The 16,485-nt window shown below is 39.7% G+C and overlaps 1 protein-coding gene across 1 annotated transcript in view; it reads left to right on the plus strand.

Annotated features, from left to right (window-relative positions):
- GUCY1A2 (guanylate cyclase 1 soluble subunit alpha 2) overlaps positions 1 to 16,485 on the plus strand; it is a 322,573-nt gene that overhangs the window by 189,520 nt on the left and 116,568 nt on the right. Inside the window, exon 5 of the mRNA XM_086679239.1 lies at positions 5,527 to 6,012. Coding sequence (XP_086535365.1) covers positions 5,527 to 6,012 — 486 coding nt within the window. The remainder of the gene's footprint in view (positions 1 to 5,526; positions 6,013 to 16,485) is intronic.

Below are 16,485 nucleotides of genomic sequence, written 5' to 3' on the forward strand. Positions count from 1 at the left end.
TATCACCCTCATCAAGATGTAAGGGGGTTTAAGTGTTTGCCATGGTGATGTGGGAACTTAAGACAAATGAAAAATTAAATTCCCTTACTGCCTGCAGCCCATTGACAAGTCCTTGAAACAGGCAGAGTGACCTCCCTCTAGGAGCTTAGCTGCCTCAATGATGACACTGTGCTGGGGCAAAAGGGAATCTTGGCTTAACGTTATCCCACCCCACCCCCCACCCCCCGCCTCCCCGGATCCTGTGAGTCTCCTTACTTAAAAATTCCTTTGCAAACCTCCTTTATCTTTAACCCCCAAGTATATGTTGGCAATCATACTTCAACATATGGCTGCTGATATACATCTGAAGGGTCTCATGACTGAGGTTTTACTAAACGGTAATAAATGGAGTTTTCCTAATAGCAGCTAGCCCATCAAGGTCCTGGAAACCTTGCTTCCAAAATTCCTTAGAGACTTAAACTGCCCCTAATCCCCTTTGAACCTGAAGGTATATAATCAGTCACTCTTCGCAACCCCAGTGCAGCTCTTTCTGCCCACAGGTCCTGTCCCCATGCGTTAATAAAATCACCTTTTTGCACCAAAGATGTTTTTAAGAACTCTTTCTTGACTGTCAGCTCTGAACCCCACCATCACCCCAGAACTGCACCAGAAGTGTGGATAGGGCCGTGGACTCTGCAGAGGGTCTGGAGGAGAACCTGTTCTTTGACTCTTCTGGCTTCCGGTGGCTATTGGCACACCTTGGTGTTTCTTGGCTTATAGTTACATTACTCCACTGTGTCTCTTCCTCCACATCGTTATGTGCGTGCCCGCACGTGTGTTCACACATAATCTCCCTCTGCTTCTCCCTTATAAGCACACTTGGGATGAGAGCAGATGGTGTTATAATTTTTGTTTCAATCATTATATCTAATTTAGACAACTCAGGAGAAAGATACTCTGTGGTAAGAACCCATATTCCTAGTTTTTCGGTTGTTTTTTTTTCCCCCTTCCTGATACTCTAAGATTCCTTCTCTTAGTATCTTTCTGTTTGAAAATTTTTCTTTGCCCAGACTTTAAGGGTAGGTCTGTTAGGACACAGACTTTTAGTGTCTCTTTAGCTGCAGATGTCTTTACTTTCCCTTCATTCTTCAAGAATAGTTTCCCCAGATAGAGAATTCAGTGGACAAGTCTTTTCTTTTGATATTTAAACAACTGTGCTACTTTCCCCTGGCCTCCATAGTTTCAGATGAGAAACAAACTTCCATGCAAATTAGCATTACCTGTAAGTAATGCATCCTTTCATTAGGGATACTTTCAAGATCTTTTCTTTGAACTTAGTTTTTAGAAGTTTAATTAAGGTGTGTCTTACAGTGGGTTTCTTTGTGTTTATCCTATTTGAGGCTCACATAGTTTGTCGAACCTGTGGATTTATATTGTTAGTCAAATTTGAGACATTTTCAGCCATTATTTTTCCAGATGCTTTTTCATTCCTGTTCTTTCTCCTTTCCTCCTGGAACTGCCATGATAAAAAGGTCGGATATTGTCGTCGTCATTGTTGTCCTTGTTGTTGTTGTTCTGCAGGTCCTTATAGCTCTGTTCATTTTATTTTATTTTTTAGTCTATTTTCTCTCTGTTCATGTTGAGTAAATTCTCTTGAACTATTCTCAAATTCACTGATTCCCTCCTGTGTCATCTTTTTGAGCCCACCCAGCAAATTTTCTATTTTTTGGTGCATTTTTCAGCTCTATAATCAACATTGGTTATTTTTATATCTTCTGTTGCCTTACTAAGATTTTCTAATTTTTTATTCCTTTCAAAAGAATTTATAATTTCTTGTTGAAACATTTTACGATGGGTTCTTTAAGATTCTTGACAGATAATTCCAATATCTGATTCATTTCAGTGTTGGCATCAACTCATGGCCTTTTCTCATTCAAGATGTGATTTTCCTGGTTCTTATTATGATGCTTGGCGTCCTATTATGTCCTGGATAGTTTGACTATTATGTTACAAGACACCAGATCCTATTTAATTTTTTAAAAATTTTAACAAGCAGTCACTGTGTTTGGGTTTGGCATACAGGTCCTGGCCTACTTTTGTAGATAGTAGTTGCAATGACAGTGTGATTTTCAGAGCTCACATGGTCCTATTTTCATCTGTTGAGTTTATTTTATGCTTCCAGGGTTCCCACTAGGCCTTGTTAATGCTGCTTAAGGGAGAAGAACCAGCTCCCAGAGGAGAGATGTCCTGGTGTCTTCATGCAAAAGAGGTTTTTTTCATTCATGTGGGATATGAATACTTCCTGACTGGGCCCTTGTGGCAAGATCCTTCTTGCTGGTGGCTCCAGCTGGGCAGTGCCTCAGGAGGGGGCTTGAGAGAGGGAGAATCTCAACTCTTGTGAAGATACAGAAGTTTTTCAGGCTGGCCATTTGTTTCCTACTTTTGTTTTTTCCTTCTGGATCTAATCCTTCGAAGTGAATGTTACGCTGTGAGAACAAAGACCTCTGTGGACACCAAGGACATGTCATTTTGTCCGTGCATCCATAAGTTATATCCTAAAGATGAAATCACATATAGAAGTAATTTTTTACTACCCTGCTATCAGTGGATAGGCATACAAGTAACTATTTCATCTATATCAAGAGCAACAACTTCTATCTTTTCTCATGCCTATTGTGAATATCTCAATAAGGTTACTTTGCCATCACATTGGTTTACATGTAGAATTATTATTGTCCCTTCTGGCCTTGCCCAACATCCTTACCCATCATGCTTCTTCAGTGACTTAGAGCATGTCCTCTGGGTTTAAAATGCTGACTTTGCTGTTTATTAGCCTGTGTGTTGTTAGAAAGCCTCCAACCTCCCTAAATCTGTAAAAAAAAAAAAAAAAAAAAAAAGAGAACAGTAATAGGGTACAGTAAAATTTAACAACATGTAGATTAAGTACTCAGCACGGTACCTAGCTGATGGCAAGCACTCAGCAGATGTGTTGAGTTAGCTACAGGCTCATCCTCATCAACATAATTATCATTTCATCTCTATCTTAGACATAAAGAAACCAAAGCTTTGAAAGTATAAATAACTTAAGTTGGCCCATTTAAATGTCGAGAGAACTGGAATTCAAATCCAGGTCTGACTGTTTCCAAATCCTTCTTTCTTAACCATGCTGTAAGCCTGCTACCAATGATTGTCTTCCTAGACTTGAGTCTCATGGGAGCATTGGTTAGTCCATGTTCAGGATATGCGGAAATACAGAAATGTGTAGTGTGCAGTTACATGAGCTACTCAGTTTTCAATCACTTCTTGGTTAGACTGGTAAATATTAGTACAGAGATATCTGTGCATTAAAATAAAAATGACCCAGGTAGTTTAACAGAACCTGACCACCAAGATTTCTAAAAGGATGACTTTAACCTTTTGCCCCATCCAATACTCCTTTTTATTATGCTTACCAATTTCTGAAATCTGACAGATTTAAAAGGTTATTTTTCTTATACCTCATGCTCTTTCATTTAAACTTCAGTATAATTTGAGGGGGCACCTGGGTGGTTCAGTTGGTGGAGCGTCCGACTTTGGCTTAGGTCATGATCTTATGGTTCGTGAGTTTGAGCACCACATTGGGCTCTGTGCTTTCGACTCGGAGCCTGGAGCTGCTTCAAATTCTGTGTTTCCCTCTCTCTCTGCCCCTCCCCTGCTTGTGCTCTGTCTCTGTCTCAAAAATAAATAAACATTAAAAAATTAAAAAATAAATTTTAGTATAAGCAGGTATAAAACAACCTGGAAATACTTCTCAGAACAATTATTTTCTCTGTACTCAAACCACAGTCTGCAGTCTTTTGAGAGCCCATGTTGCATGAGGGAGCTAGAAGTGTCTTCTTCATGCTGTTCTCCAGTCCCCTCCACCATACTGTGATAACTTGGAGAAGGGGGATCTTCCTTTACCCTTTTATGCTTATCGCCCAGTTCGAGTAAGTAGAAAACAACATATATATCAGTGAGTAAATGAGAGGATTATGCTTAAAAGGATGAAATACTGAGCACTAGCAGAAATTTTACACAAGATAAAGCCAACGTTTGATTTCGTGAAAAGTACAGCATCAAGCATGGACTCAATTGTATCTCCTTCCCCATACTAGATCTTGATGAATGGCACAGGGGGAGCAAAGTAAGACATAGCTGCAGGCCTACCACATATTTGTTCTCTGCCTCTAGTTTCATCCACCAGCCTAACTACTTCATGCTATGAAGAGTAATGGAAGATACATTTATTGAGCACATTCCATGGGGCCATGGAAGGTGACACAGGATGGGCGGTCTCTGCTGGCCAACTAGTATGCTGTTCTTTCTAGGTCATTACAGCCCCTTTCCTCTCCAGGTGTGATCAGAAACCTTATTCTGACCCAAATAACTATATGCATATTGCCGCCTCCTATGTCTACTTCCTTTCCTGCCTCTGCTCCTTTCCTTGCAGTGTTCTGTGGGGCGCTGAGCAGAGATAGCATAAACCTGTGTTCACTGATGGGAAACATCAAACGTCCATTTCCCAACTTCTCCAGTCCAAGAGCACAGAAAGGAGGGATGGATTTAAAGTACTATTTCTTCAGATTCTTTATCTTATTAGATGCATTCCATTAGTGCTATTCTGATTTGCAGGGTTTATTTTTAGCCTATGTTGAACATGCTAGTTGAGTGATAGTTACTTCCTAGTAATAGTGACTTAATCATATCTAGTATAAATTTCTGTTTTTTAAAAAATGTTTATTTAGTTATTTTGAGAGAGACAGTATGCTCACCTGAGCAGGGAAGGGCAGAGAGAGAGAGAGAGAGAGAGAATGAGAGAGAATCCCAAGCAGGCTCCATGCTGTCAGGACAGAGCCCCCATGCTGGGCTTGATTTCAGGACTGTGAGATCATGACCTGAGCTGAAATGAAGAGTCATAGGCTTAACCGACTGAGCCATCCAGGTTCCCCTAAATTTTTATTTTTAAGATCAAGTGGATTATTCCCTAATCCAGTCAATGCAAGAACCACTATATACTCAAAGGTCTACAAACTGTTTGAAAAATGACTTACGTAAGGCTAAACAATACTTTTGATTTATTTTAATCTTCTGGACTTTTTCCTGAGTCTTATTTTAATGACAATTGAATGCAGTTATTTTGACAGATAGATTTATCCTAATTTTATTATTAAGCAGGTTGAAAGGTTTTGAACTGACTCCTGAGCCCGTTTCATGATGTGCCTGAGTGTAATTTCATCTTGAATAAAAAATGTTTTCCTGCTTCATTTCTCATTGATCTCACTCTTCATCTCACCACTGTCTTTGGAGAGTGGCAGAGTGGGAGATAATAACAAAGATTTCTGTTTAGAACCATGAATTTTTACGCTGGCTGCAAACCATATTTAAATATGCTCATATGAATGCAGAAATTCAGCATAGCTACTAGCACATTTCATGTTCCTCCTCTTCATCAGCGTCATAAATAAACTTTTTTGTGAACCTACTTGTATGAAGAGCGCTGATGAAAATTTCATGTTAATTTTGCAGGTGATGGAAGTCAAGGGACAGATGATCCATGTTCCAGAGTCAAATTCCATCTTATTCTTGGGCTCTCCATGTGTAGACAAGTTGGATGAACTCATGGGCCGAGGGCTGCATCTCTCAGACATCCCTATCCATGATGCCACCCGAGATGTCATTCTGGTTGGCGAGCAGGCCAAGGCCCAAGATGGCTTGAAAAAGAGGATGGATAAACTAAAGGCGACCTTGGAAAGAACTCACCAGGCCCTGGAAGAAGAGAAAAAGAAAACAGTGGATCTTCTGTATTCGATTTTCCCTGGTGATGTAGCTCAGCAGCTGTGGCAAGGACAGCAGGTGCAGGCCAGAAAGTTTGATGATGTCACCATGCTCTTTTCAGACATTGTCGGCTTCACAGCCATCTGTGCCCAGTGTACCCCCATGCAGGTGATCAGCATGCTGAATGAACTGTATACCAGATTTGACCACCAGTGTGGATTTTTGGATATTTACAAGGTATTTGGGTTTAATTGCTTGTACACAAGTACTTTTTAATAGTAAATTAAATTGCATGGGTATAATTTTCTTTTGGTACTTAAACTTGAAAGTAAATGATGGAAATCTCTTTAATTTAGAAATTTTATACCAAGTAACAGGTATTTCTGTTTAATGAGTGAACTTCCATTGTGAGTCAATTCATAGTATTGACATACTATAGGTAACCAAATCATAATATTGCTCAGTAAGGAAAAATTCTACAGATCTAGTTCTCTACATTCATTATTATTACAGAATTTAAGTGCTGAATTCTAGGCAACTTTGCACAGCATCATAATTAGTCTTTCTTAGAGAACAGGATTCCAATATAAACTAAGTATTGTATTTTGACAGTTAGTAAGAAATAAGTTACGTTAAAATATGCATTGCATTGGGGCGCCTGGGTGGCGCAGTCGGTTAGGCGTCCGACTTCAGCCAGGTCACGATCTCGCGGTCCGTGAGTTCGAGCCCCGCATCGGGCTCTGGGCTGATGGCTCAGAGCCTGGAGCCTGTTTCCGATTCTGTGTCTCCCTCTCTCTCTGCCCCTCCCCCGTTCATGCTCTGTCTCTCTCTGTCCCAAAAATAAATAAACGTTGAAAAAAAAAATTTAAAAAAAAAAAATATGCATTGCATTATCAGTTATATGATGATTAATCGGTATTTGGCAGTGCATTGTCAAATAACCCTCTAATTCTAAAGGGATACTTAGAAATGTTCTAGCTATTACCAAATGACCAGTGGTTTTTAGTGGAAGCATCTTAATCTTCCAAGCTAAATAAAGGAAGAGCTTTGAAAATGGGTCACCATTTTTTGGTCTGATTTGCTGAACTCCTTACTATTTTCTTACTAAAAACTGCTATCTTGAACAATTCAGAATCATATCTACCTAATGAATAATTCTGTAACTTTACATAGAATTTCACGTGGATTACACAATGTCAGGGTATATGGCTTTTTTATATAAAGGACAGAAAGCACTTTTAGTATAAGTAACAGTAGTGAACTGTAGGCTTTTATTTTCTTCCTTACTAAACCATCTAGACTGCTACTTTTTTTTTTTTTTTTCATAGCATGATCTGCACATAAGAAGACTTGGAAAGAAACATTGTAGTTTGATGTTATTATCCCAGAGGGTGTTTTCATTAAGGTGTCTCTCCTTTGGAGAAAGGTGTTCTTTAGTGCCATTATGTATAATGTGTAGCTGCTGCTAAATATTTTAGTGAGTCTCTTTGGCAAGGTGAATTTTCAGTGTTTGGTATATGTGCAGGATTTGCCTTGTACAGAAGTTCTTATAAATTATCTTCAACTTCCTTATAATTTATTGTTACATAATGTATGGTAGACATAGCCAAATGTCTGATCTTAAACCAGAGACACACTACAATGAGTTGTCACTGTTACACTCAGTGATTTCCAAAAGGTAGAACAGATTGGCCTGAATTTGCCAGCACATGCCTTTCTCCAGGCTGTGGGCTCTACTGCACTAATCTTAGCAACCACCAATCTCCTTCCTCTATGAACCCCTGATTTGCTGTGTTAGCTTTCTCCAACCAAAGTAGTCATGTTATTTTGGCTCTAAGCTTTTACAACTAAATGAGATACAGATAAATGATAAACAGATAAACAGATTGTCCTTTGAAAAACCAAGGGAATCCTTGATTTAAATGGAAGTGTCAAGGTTTTGAGAAAAGAAGGTATGTGATATCTTCTGAGGGTACCACAACAATTTGAAGGTTTAAAAATACAGATTTCACAACATCGTGTTTCCTTTACCTTGAAATAAGCTAGGATACCCCACAGAAAAAAATATGGGAATATTCTGTGTGAGCCTCAAATTTTTCCATATATATATATAAACCATATATATAACCATATATATAACCATATATATGGTTATATATATGTATATATATATGTGTATATATATATATATATATAGGCTTTCCATCTTTGTGTGTGTGTGTGTGTGTGTGATATATATAGATTTATATATCTATATATATCTATATCAGAGAGAGAGAGAAAGAGAAGCAAACATTCCTGGTTCACAAATTCTCTTAAACTGAACTTGTTTGGAAATTTTAGCAATAAATTATAAAGTGATATTATTTTAAGGCCTGGTGTTTTTAACATGTCTTTGATGCCAGTATGTGTATGTATCTTAAATAGGTATCTAGGGCAGCTTTGATGTCTCCTCAGGTTTATATGGGTTGAATTTAGGGTTCAGACAAGGAAAACATTATGTGCTGAAGCCAGAGTGATGATGTCATGGCCACACAGAGGGAAAGAGTAAATAAAGAAAGAATATTAGCCTTGTATAAGATAAAACAACATACCTTGTGAGAAACGTGTTAGGAGGAATATAAAGTAGAAATCCTCTTATATGCCTAATCTGAGATTTCTCATCATCATAAGCAGATCAGCTTATTTTCTAGAAAATTTACACAGTGCTCTTTTGTACCATGAGCTATCTGCTCATTTTTTAATTACTATTGAAAAAAAATTCCAAAGGTGGTACAGTTCTTAAAGGACCAGATACCTGCTGATTTCATAAAATTAAGAAGACTTTTTGCTGGACTTAAAGTACATGTAGAATTTTTCTGGAATAATCATACCATGAGGAAAAATATGGTGGAATCGACTTTTTAAAAATTTTTTAATGTTTATCTTTGAGACAGAGACAGGCAGAACATGAATGGGGGAGGGTCAGAGAGAGAGGGAGACATAGAATCCGAAGCAGGCTCCAGGCTCTGAGCTGTCAGCACAGAGCCCAATGCGGGGCTTGAACTCACGAACCGTGAGATCATGACCTGAGCCAAAGTTGGAGGCTCAACTGACTGAGCCACCCAGGCGCCCCATGGAACCCACTTTTATATTGGAAATGTGAAAGGAAACCAGGTAAATCTGAATACCAAGAAAGACTTAGGCATTCAAAGCCTGCTATTGCCTAGTGAGACTCTCCTTTCCAAATTGATGGTTCTCCTTTTCTTGATCATGTTATTATTCCATGCTTTCCTATCATTAGGGAAGATGGTGCAGTGATGGACTCTAATTCCAGGGTTAGGATTCAGCTAGATTAGGCCATAATGAGGAGTAAATCTTCTGTAAAGAAGGAGGTATAGGAGGAAGCTAGAGATTTTAATGGGCATATTACTGGCATTGAGAAAATTAAAGCCTTTACAGAACTTGGCTGCCAAGATGTCCCAGGTATATGGATACTAAGTAAAAGTTAGGTAAATTGAAGGAAGCATGGGTTATAATTTTGATCCTTTTATGATTAGAAAAGCAAATATTTAGTAAAAAGTTGGCATAAATAATGTACAATATAACATTTTGCTCCTTGGGTTTTATATGGTGTAGGGGATGAACAAAGAGCCAGTATCTCTAACTTTTTAAATCATTGGCATATAGATGATGACGATGGTGGTGGTGGTGGTGATGATGATGGTGATAAATGACATTGAATAATGAGGGTTTTGCATCATTTTATATTTTTATGTCTGGCAAACCCATCACTTAGAAATAAGGGATAAGCAAGGAGGGTAAGTGAGCCCTTAGTTCTCCGCTTTCCACTTAGGCAACAGTGCAGCATCCCAGTGCTTTCTTAATGCTCTTCATAGAGTTCTCATCTTTACACCTGCAGCCACTTTTTAAACTTCACTTTTCTCCATTTCTGTAACCTATAAGGTTCAGATACTAAGTGTGTCTACCTCAGAGTTGTTTTTCAATGAACTGATCCCTGCAAAATGCTTAGAACAGCAACTGCTCCATAGTAGTAAATGTACAAGGTAGCCACCATTGTTAGTTTTCAGACAGGTGTATCTGGACATACGTGAATATGCCTTATGTCACTGCTTTGTATGTTTTGGATATACATACCAATAGCGCATCCAGTGTGTATGAGAAAAGAATAAAATATCTAACTGCATCTCCCATGACTAACATGTGGAGTTGTTTCTTGATCTCCATTTTCAGGTAAGGAAATGGAGTTTTAGAAACGTTAAAGAATCCAGACAGTGTGACTCAGAAATCAGAATATGAACCACAGCTTGTCTGGTTCTAAAGCCTACAATATTGTCACAAGTCTGGGCTGTGATCTATTCAAAGGTAAAATAATAATAATAAAGTGGAACTGTTGTTAAAACGATGTTACATGATCATCATGTCAGGTGATGAAGAAAAATCATATGACCGCTTTGCCCAAATCTGCCCAATTCCCTTCCAGGAGCAAATAGTTCAGAGCTTTGAGAAGCTGCATTTAAAAGTTGGGGACTCTTGGGGCGCCTGGGTGGTGCAGTCGGTTAAGCGTCCGACTTCAGCCAGGTCACGATCTCGCGGTCCGTGAGTTCGAGCCCCGCGTCGGGCTCTGGGCTGATGGCTCGGAGCCTGGAGCCTGTTTCCGATTCTGTGTCTCCCTCTCTCTCTGCCCCTCCCCCGTTCATGCTCTGTCTCTCTCTGTCCCAAAAATAAATAAAAAACGTTGAAAAAAAAATTAAAAAAAAAAAAAAAGTTGGGGACTCTTGCCTCTGCCATTCTCCTTTTTTTGTCAGAAACCAGTAGCATCTTCTCTCTTAATTTTATGGATAAATAACATGCCGGAAATGGTACAGTGGGATCAATGATCCCTAGTGTAGGCAAAAGGCAATATAATCTTAAAATAATGAAATTGAATAAAAGCTGACTTTTAAAATCATTTTGACCAGGCATCCCTTAAAGAATACCAGTAATAAAATCCTTTCCTCTTTTGTGGTAGGGGTAGAAGGAGCTTTTCTATTGCAAACTGAAAACTTGGTTTGCAGCTGTCAGTGAAGCTAAACATTGAGTGGCACTGCCAGGCTTGGGTTGGGGAGAAGGGCGAGAAAGACACAACGCAGCAGCCAGGAAATGCCAGGAGCCGATCTGTTAGGTCAGGGAACCTGATGTTGAGCATCTGGAGAACAACACAAAGTTCATATTGACAAGGGAATGCAAGTAGTTTAAGTTCAAGTGGAAAAGCTGTACAGCAAGGTAGGAAGGAACAGAAATCCAGACTCATTGGGGAGCAAAACCTTGGAACAGAGCACAAGGAGGCTGGATTACAGGAACCAGAAACCAGGCAGTGTGTCCGGGCAGCAAGTATGAAGACAGGCATCAGGCCAAACTGATACAGAACTAGAGTCTTCCCTGACCAGCACCAGCATTAGAGCCAGAGGATGCATAGGACCCCCTTGGTAGAGACAACAGGTAACCACATATGGAAACCTCATCACAGGATGTAGAGATGTCCACTGAGCTTTTATAATTTTGTCTTTAAATTTATTTATTTATTTTGAAAGAGACAGAGACAGCACAAGTTGGGGAGGGGCAGAGAAAGAGGGAGAGAGAGAACCCTGGTCAGGTTCCGGACTGTTGGAACAGAGCCCCACAGGGAGCTAAACTCACAAGACCACAAGATCGTGACCTAAGCTGAAACCAAGAGTCAGTCTCTCATCTGACCCAGGCGCCCCCACTGAGCTTTTAAAAAAATTTTTTTTTCAACGTTTTTATTTATTTTTGGGACAGAGAGAGACAGAGCATGAACGGGGGAGGGGCAGAGAGAGAGGGAGACACAGAATCGGAAACAGGCTCCAGGCTCCGAGCCACCAGCCCAGAGCCCGACGCGGGGCTCGAACTCACGGACCGCGAGATCGTGACCTGGCTGAAGTCGGACGCTTAACCAACTGCGCCACCCAGGCGCCCCGCACTGAGCTTTTAAATGCTGAAACAGGAGTTAGACCCACAGAGATACTAGAGTTAGCAGGTTAATTCTTTCCATTCTTGAAAGTGAGTAGAACATATTTGGGGACACTCTTGATGTTAATATAATTTGAAAATTGCAAGGTAGCTTGAGTTCTGAAAATCTCTGAAGGCCAATGGAAACACTGTTGACTTTATAACCTCCAAACTTCTGTAAATACATTACCAATAAAAAGGGTAGAAAGCCATTAACATGATATACATTTCACATAATTTATATAAATTGTTCAGTCTGTCTATTAATTATACACTCCTTTTAACTGTAACTCCTTAACTACTATGTGGGGAAAAGCCTGTACATTCTAAAAATGAATACAGAATGTAGAAGTGAACAGTGATACATATCCGCAGTAGGAAGGTTTCCTACCCAGTAGCAGACGGTCAGTGGTCAGGTGTGAGTAGGCATGTTGTTAATACCCCAGGGAAACTGAGAGTCATGTATCCCTTCAGATTCAGACGTTTTGGTGAAGACTGCCTCTGCTTTGCATGGGGAAGCTAGCGGTTTGTAAATTGGGCAGGTAGCTGTACCAGACTGGCATCCCCATCTTTAACCTACTTAGTAGGAACTGAAAGCAGACGTTTCACACCTGAAGTTACCAGGCCACACAACTCTATGCTTTGAGAATTTTGATATATCTTGTGCCACTATGGAGCTACTAAAGCCTTTGTTCACTGGCCCTGCAGCCAGCTTTCATAAAATTAAGCAGGAGCTCAAGGCTATCAGTCTAGCGTGAATGTGATTGTGCAGGAAAAAAATACCCAAGTGCCTCCTTTCCCCCTTGTTTTATTTTATGATAAAATAGCCTTTTAAAATGCTTAAGTACTTAGATTATTCTTGGAATTTTAGAAATACATGTATATCATTTTACTCCATTTCCCAGCACTGAGTGCCAGTTCCATTTAATAAGGAGTGGGTGACTGGTTCATTTCCACCCCCCCCCAACATTTACATATTTTCTGCTTCAACGATCAGTGCATATACTTTTGAAATTAAAAGCTACGAACACTTTATACTAGTTCTTTTCAGTGCTTTGGAGCACATCAGTGCCATTTATTTTTGCTGGAAATGAAGTCACAGTGTCTTCTAGTAAGTCTAGAAAAGAGGAATTTCTGAAGTAAAAAATACATATATTCTCATCATTCATTCACTCATTCAATAAACATGTTTGACTTGCTTGCTTGATAACAGGCTATGACTCCCATAGAAGCCTACACAAATGTTATGGAAATTAGTATATATTTTTAGCCTGATTTTAATGAGTAGGGAAGAACTAATTTATATGCTTTCTAAGGTAAGGTGAAAGTTGCAGATAAGCGTTCCGTTCTGATATCTTTTCTACTAGGGGGATTGCATTGTCACTTTCAAAATACCATAATGCCCTAGAAATTTCCTGACGAGGGTTTTGCCTTTAAATTTTTGCCTTTGGCAAGCACTGGGGATGGAGATAAGGGAGAAACAAGAAGGAGGTTGGGTGCTTTTGCATGTTCTCGGCATCACAGTCTGATAAAGTGACTAAATCCCAGTGTTCCCGAAAGTACACTACCTGGAGTTCTGGTCTTTCTACATTTAACTGCTTAGTCAACTGCTCTCCTTCAGTCCCACCGTCTGTTAATAGACCAATTTCATCTTTCTCATAGTTCCATTTTATGAGCTTTTAATTAATTAATAATTATTTTTTTAATGTTTATTTTTGAGAGAGAAAGAGTGTGAGCAGGGGAGGAGCAGAGAGAGAGAGAGAGAGAGAGAGAGAGAGAGAGAGAGAGAGAGAGAGGGAGACAGACACAGAATCTGAAGCAGGCTCCAGGCTCTGAATTGTCAGCACAGAGCCTGATGCCGGGCTCAAACCCATGAGCTGTGAGATCATGACCTGAGCCAAAGTCAGACGCTTAACCGACTGAGCCACCCAGGCGCCCCTCATTTTATGAGCTTTTAAATGAAATACCTGTAAAGTGCTTATTACAGTGTCTGGTCCATAGTAGTGACTGTAAATGTTAACTATCCTTTCTCACATAGGTGTTTCTGGGCATATATGGTGAGTAGAGGGGTGGGTGTTTGATAGGCACATGCTTGGATGTGCATGTGTTTGTACATGAATAACTGTGTGGCCAGTGATTATTAGAAATAGACAAAATGCTCATTTTCTTGGGTTCATTCTTTCTGGTTATTAGAATTACATTGTATGCCAGAGAAAGTCTATGAAGGAAGGGTATGGAGAGAGGTAAAATAAGGGCTAAGAGAGAAGCTCCCAGAAATGCATTATTTGTATGACCTTTACTGGAGCCTCATGGATCCTCATTCCTGAAGACGGGCCCATAGTCTGCCTGCACTTTTATCTGAATAACCCAAGTTACAATATGGCATCTATGAAGATAACAGTGCTTCTTTAAGTAACATTGACTTGTGCAATGTCTGTTACCAACACTATGAAACGGAACTTAAAATGTTTTTTTTATGTTCTAATCTGACATCCTGAATGATTTTCCTTCGATATTCAAACACTGTCTTCTTTTAGTGTTGTGGCAAATTCTGAAATAGAAGGCTAAGATAACGTGGATTGCCAAGCAGAAATCAAAATTGATGAAGTGTCTTGGTGAATTGATCAAACAAAGTGTTTGGGGGTTGTTCTTTTTATCTCTATTGATTTTTTAATCACCTCAAGAGTGGTGGACGCTGCTAAGAGATTGATGGTGGCTGATTTTTATGCTACCAGGTGTCATGGGCTGAATGCTTGTGTCCTCCCCAACTTCTTTTATTGAAACCCTAAGCCCCACTGTGATGGCATTTGGAGGTGGGGCCTTTGGAAGGGGGATCCGGATTAGATGACATGATGAGGAAGGGGCCCTGTGATGGGATCAGTGTCCTTAGAAGAAGAGGAAGAGACCAGAGTTCCTTCTCTTTCTGCCAAGCGAGGACACAGGGAGAAGTCTCTGCAAGCCAGGATGTCCACCTTCCCCAGTGAACCAAATCAGGCTGCACCTTGGTCTTGGATTTCTGAGCCACCAAAACTGTGAGAAAGAAATTCCTGTTGGTTTGTTTGTTTGTATTAATTAATTAATTAATCTATTTATTTTGAGGGAGAGTGAGAGAGTGAGCAGGGGAGGGGCAGAGAGAGAGGGAGACAGAGAATCCCAAGCAGGTAGCGCACCATCAGCACAGAGTGTGATGCGGGGCTAGAACTCACGAACCATGAGATCATGACCTGAGCCCAAATCAAGATTCGGGTGCTCAAACGACTGAGACACCCAGGCGCCCCAAGAAACTCCTGTGTTTTAAGCCACCTAGTCTATGGTATTTTGTTATTTGCAGCCTGATTGGAATAAGACACCAAGGAAAGGCCTATCCATTCTAAAAACAGTCTGGAAATTTGTGATAACAAGTCTCTAGTGAGTTTTCTTAGTATATGAACCCACGTTGCTAGAATTTCCTGTATCTACAAGGGTAAATGTTACCTCATGATACAAGTGAAAGATTTTTCACTAGCCTTTATGGGGACTATGTTATTACACAGTGTATGTCTTTTATGTATTAAGCTGTAAGAAGTTAAGCTCTGAGCTCAACAGCATGCTTGCCCTTGTCACTAACACCTTTATCAGAACATTATGAGAAACTAGCTTTTAGTTTGTGTACACTTAGGAATTTTAAGTTTCCTACCTAGTGAGTTACTTCAATATGTTTACTTAAAAATTTCACTTAGGGAAAGCTGGGTGTCTCAGTTCACTAGGCATCTGACTCTTGATTTCGGCTCAGGTCATGATCCCACAGTTCATGGGTTCAAGCCCGTGTCAGGCTCCGTGCTGATGGTGCAGAGCCTGCTTGGGATTCTCTCTCTTTCTCTCTGCTCCTCCCCTGCTCATGCTCTCTCTCTCTCTTTCAAAATAAATGAATACACTTAATTTTTTTCACTTACAGATATCAACTTTTCTTTGTAAAAAATTATTACATTATATAATCATTTCTGTTACCCTTAGGCCATTTAGCAGAGGATTTCTGGCAAGCTTTAGAATGTGAATATGTCAGTTATATTCCCATCAAGGTTTGTAATACGTGGGTATTGGATGCGTTTACTAAAATGGAAATTGGTCTTCTAGACAGGACAGCTGCCTCTCACTTATCTGATAGGATAGCCTCAGTGCAATCTGCAAATCTTATTGAATCGGATTGATTCCGTTATCTTCCTCACTAACCTTTAATTAATGCTTTGTAGCAGAAATGTAATGTGATTCTCCCACTTCTTACCACTTAAAAGCCAGTGGTTTAAAAAGTGACTATTTCTTAAAGCAAAGTGGAACTAAAGAAGTGGACTTCACATATACTAAATATAAGCTGTGTTCTAACACAGTGCTGAATGCCTTAATTGTGATATTTGTTTTCCAGAAGAACACTGTGCCATAGGTGTTCTTATGTCACTTTTGAGGATGAACTTAGTAAGTGGCAGAGATGTTATTTGAATTTGGTTTTGATTCAGCTAAGAGCTCATATTGTAGACAACAGTGGTTGAGATCATCCACATATCAGACAGCTACTGTTCCTAATTAGTTAGATGCAGAACTAGGACCAAAGGTTGTTCTAGCTTTTATATATATATTTCATAATGTGGTATCCTGCATCCAGTAACTGACAACCACGAGGCAAATTTCATACCTTTAGAATGAAACAGTGGGTACATTACAGGACTG

Source organism: Puma concolor, chromosome D1 (assembly GCF_028749965.1).
Source record: "Puma concolor isolate L17-30 chromosome D1, mPumCon1.1.hap2, whole genome shotgun sequence".
Lineage (NCBI taxonomy): Eukaryota > Metazoa > Chordata > Mammalia > Carnivora > Felidae > Puma > Puma concolor.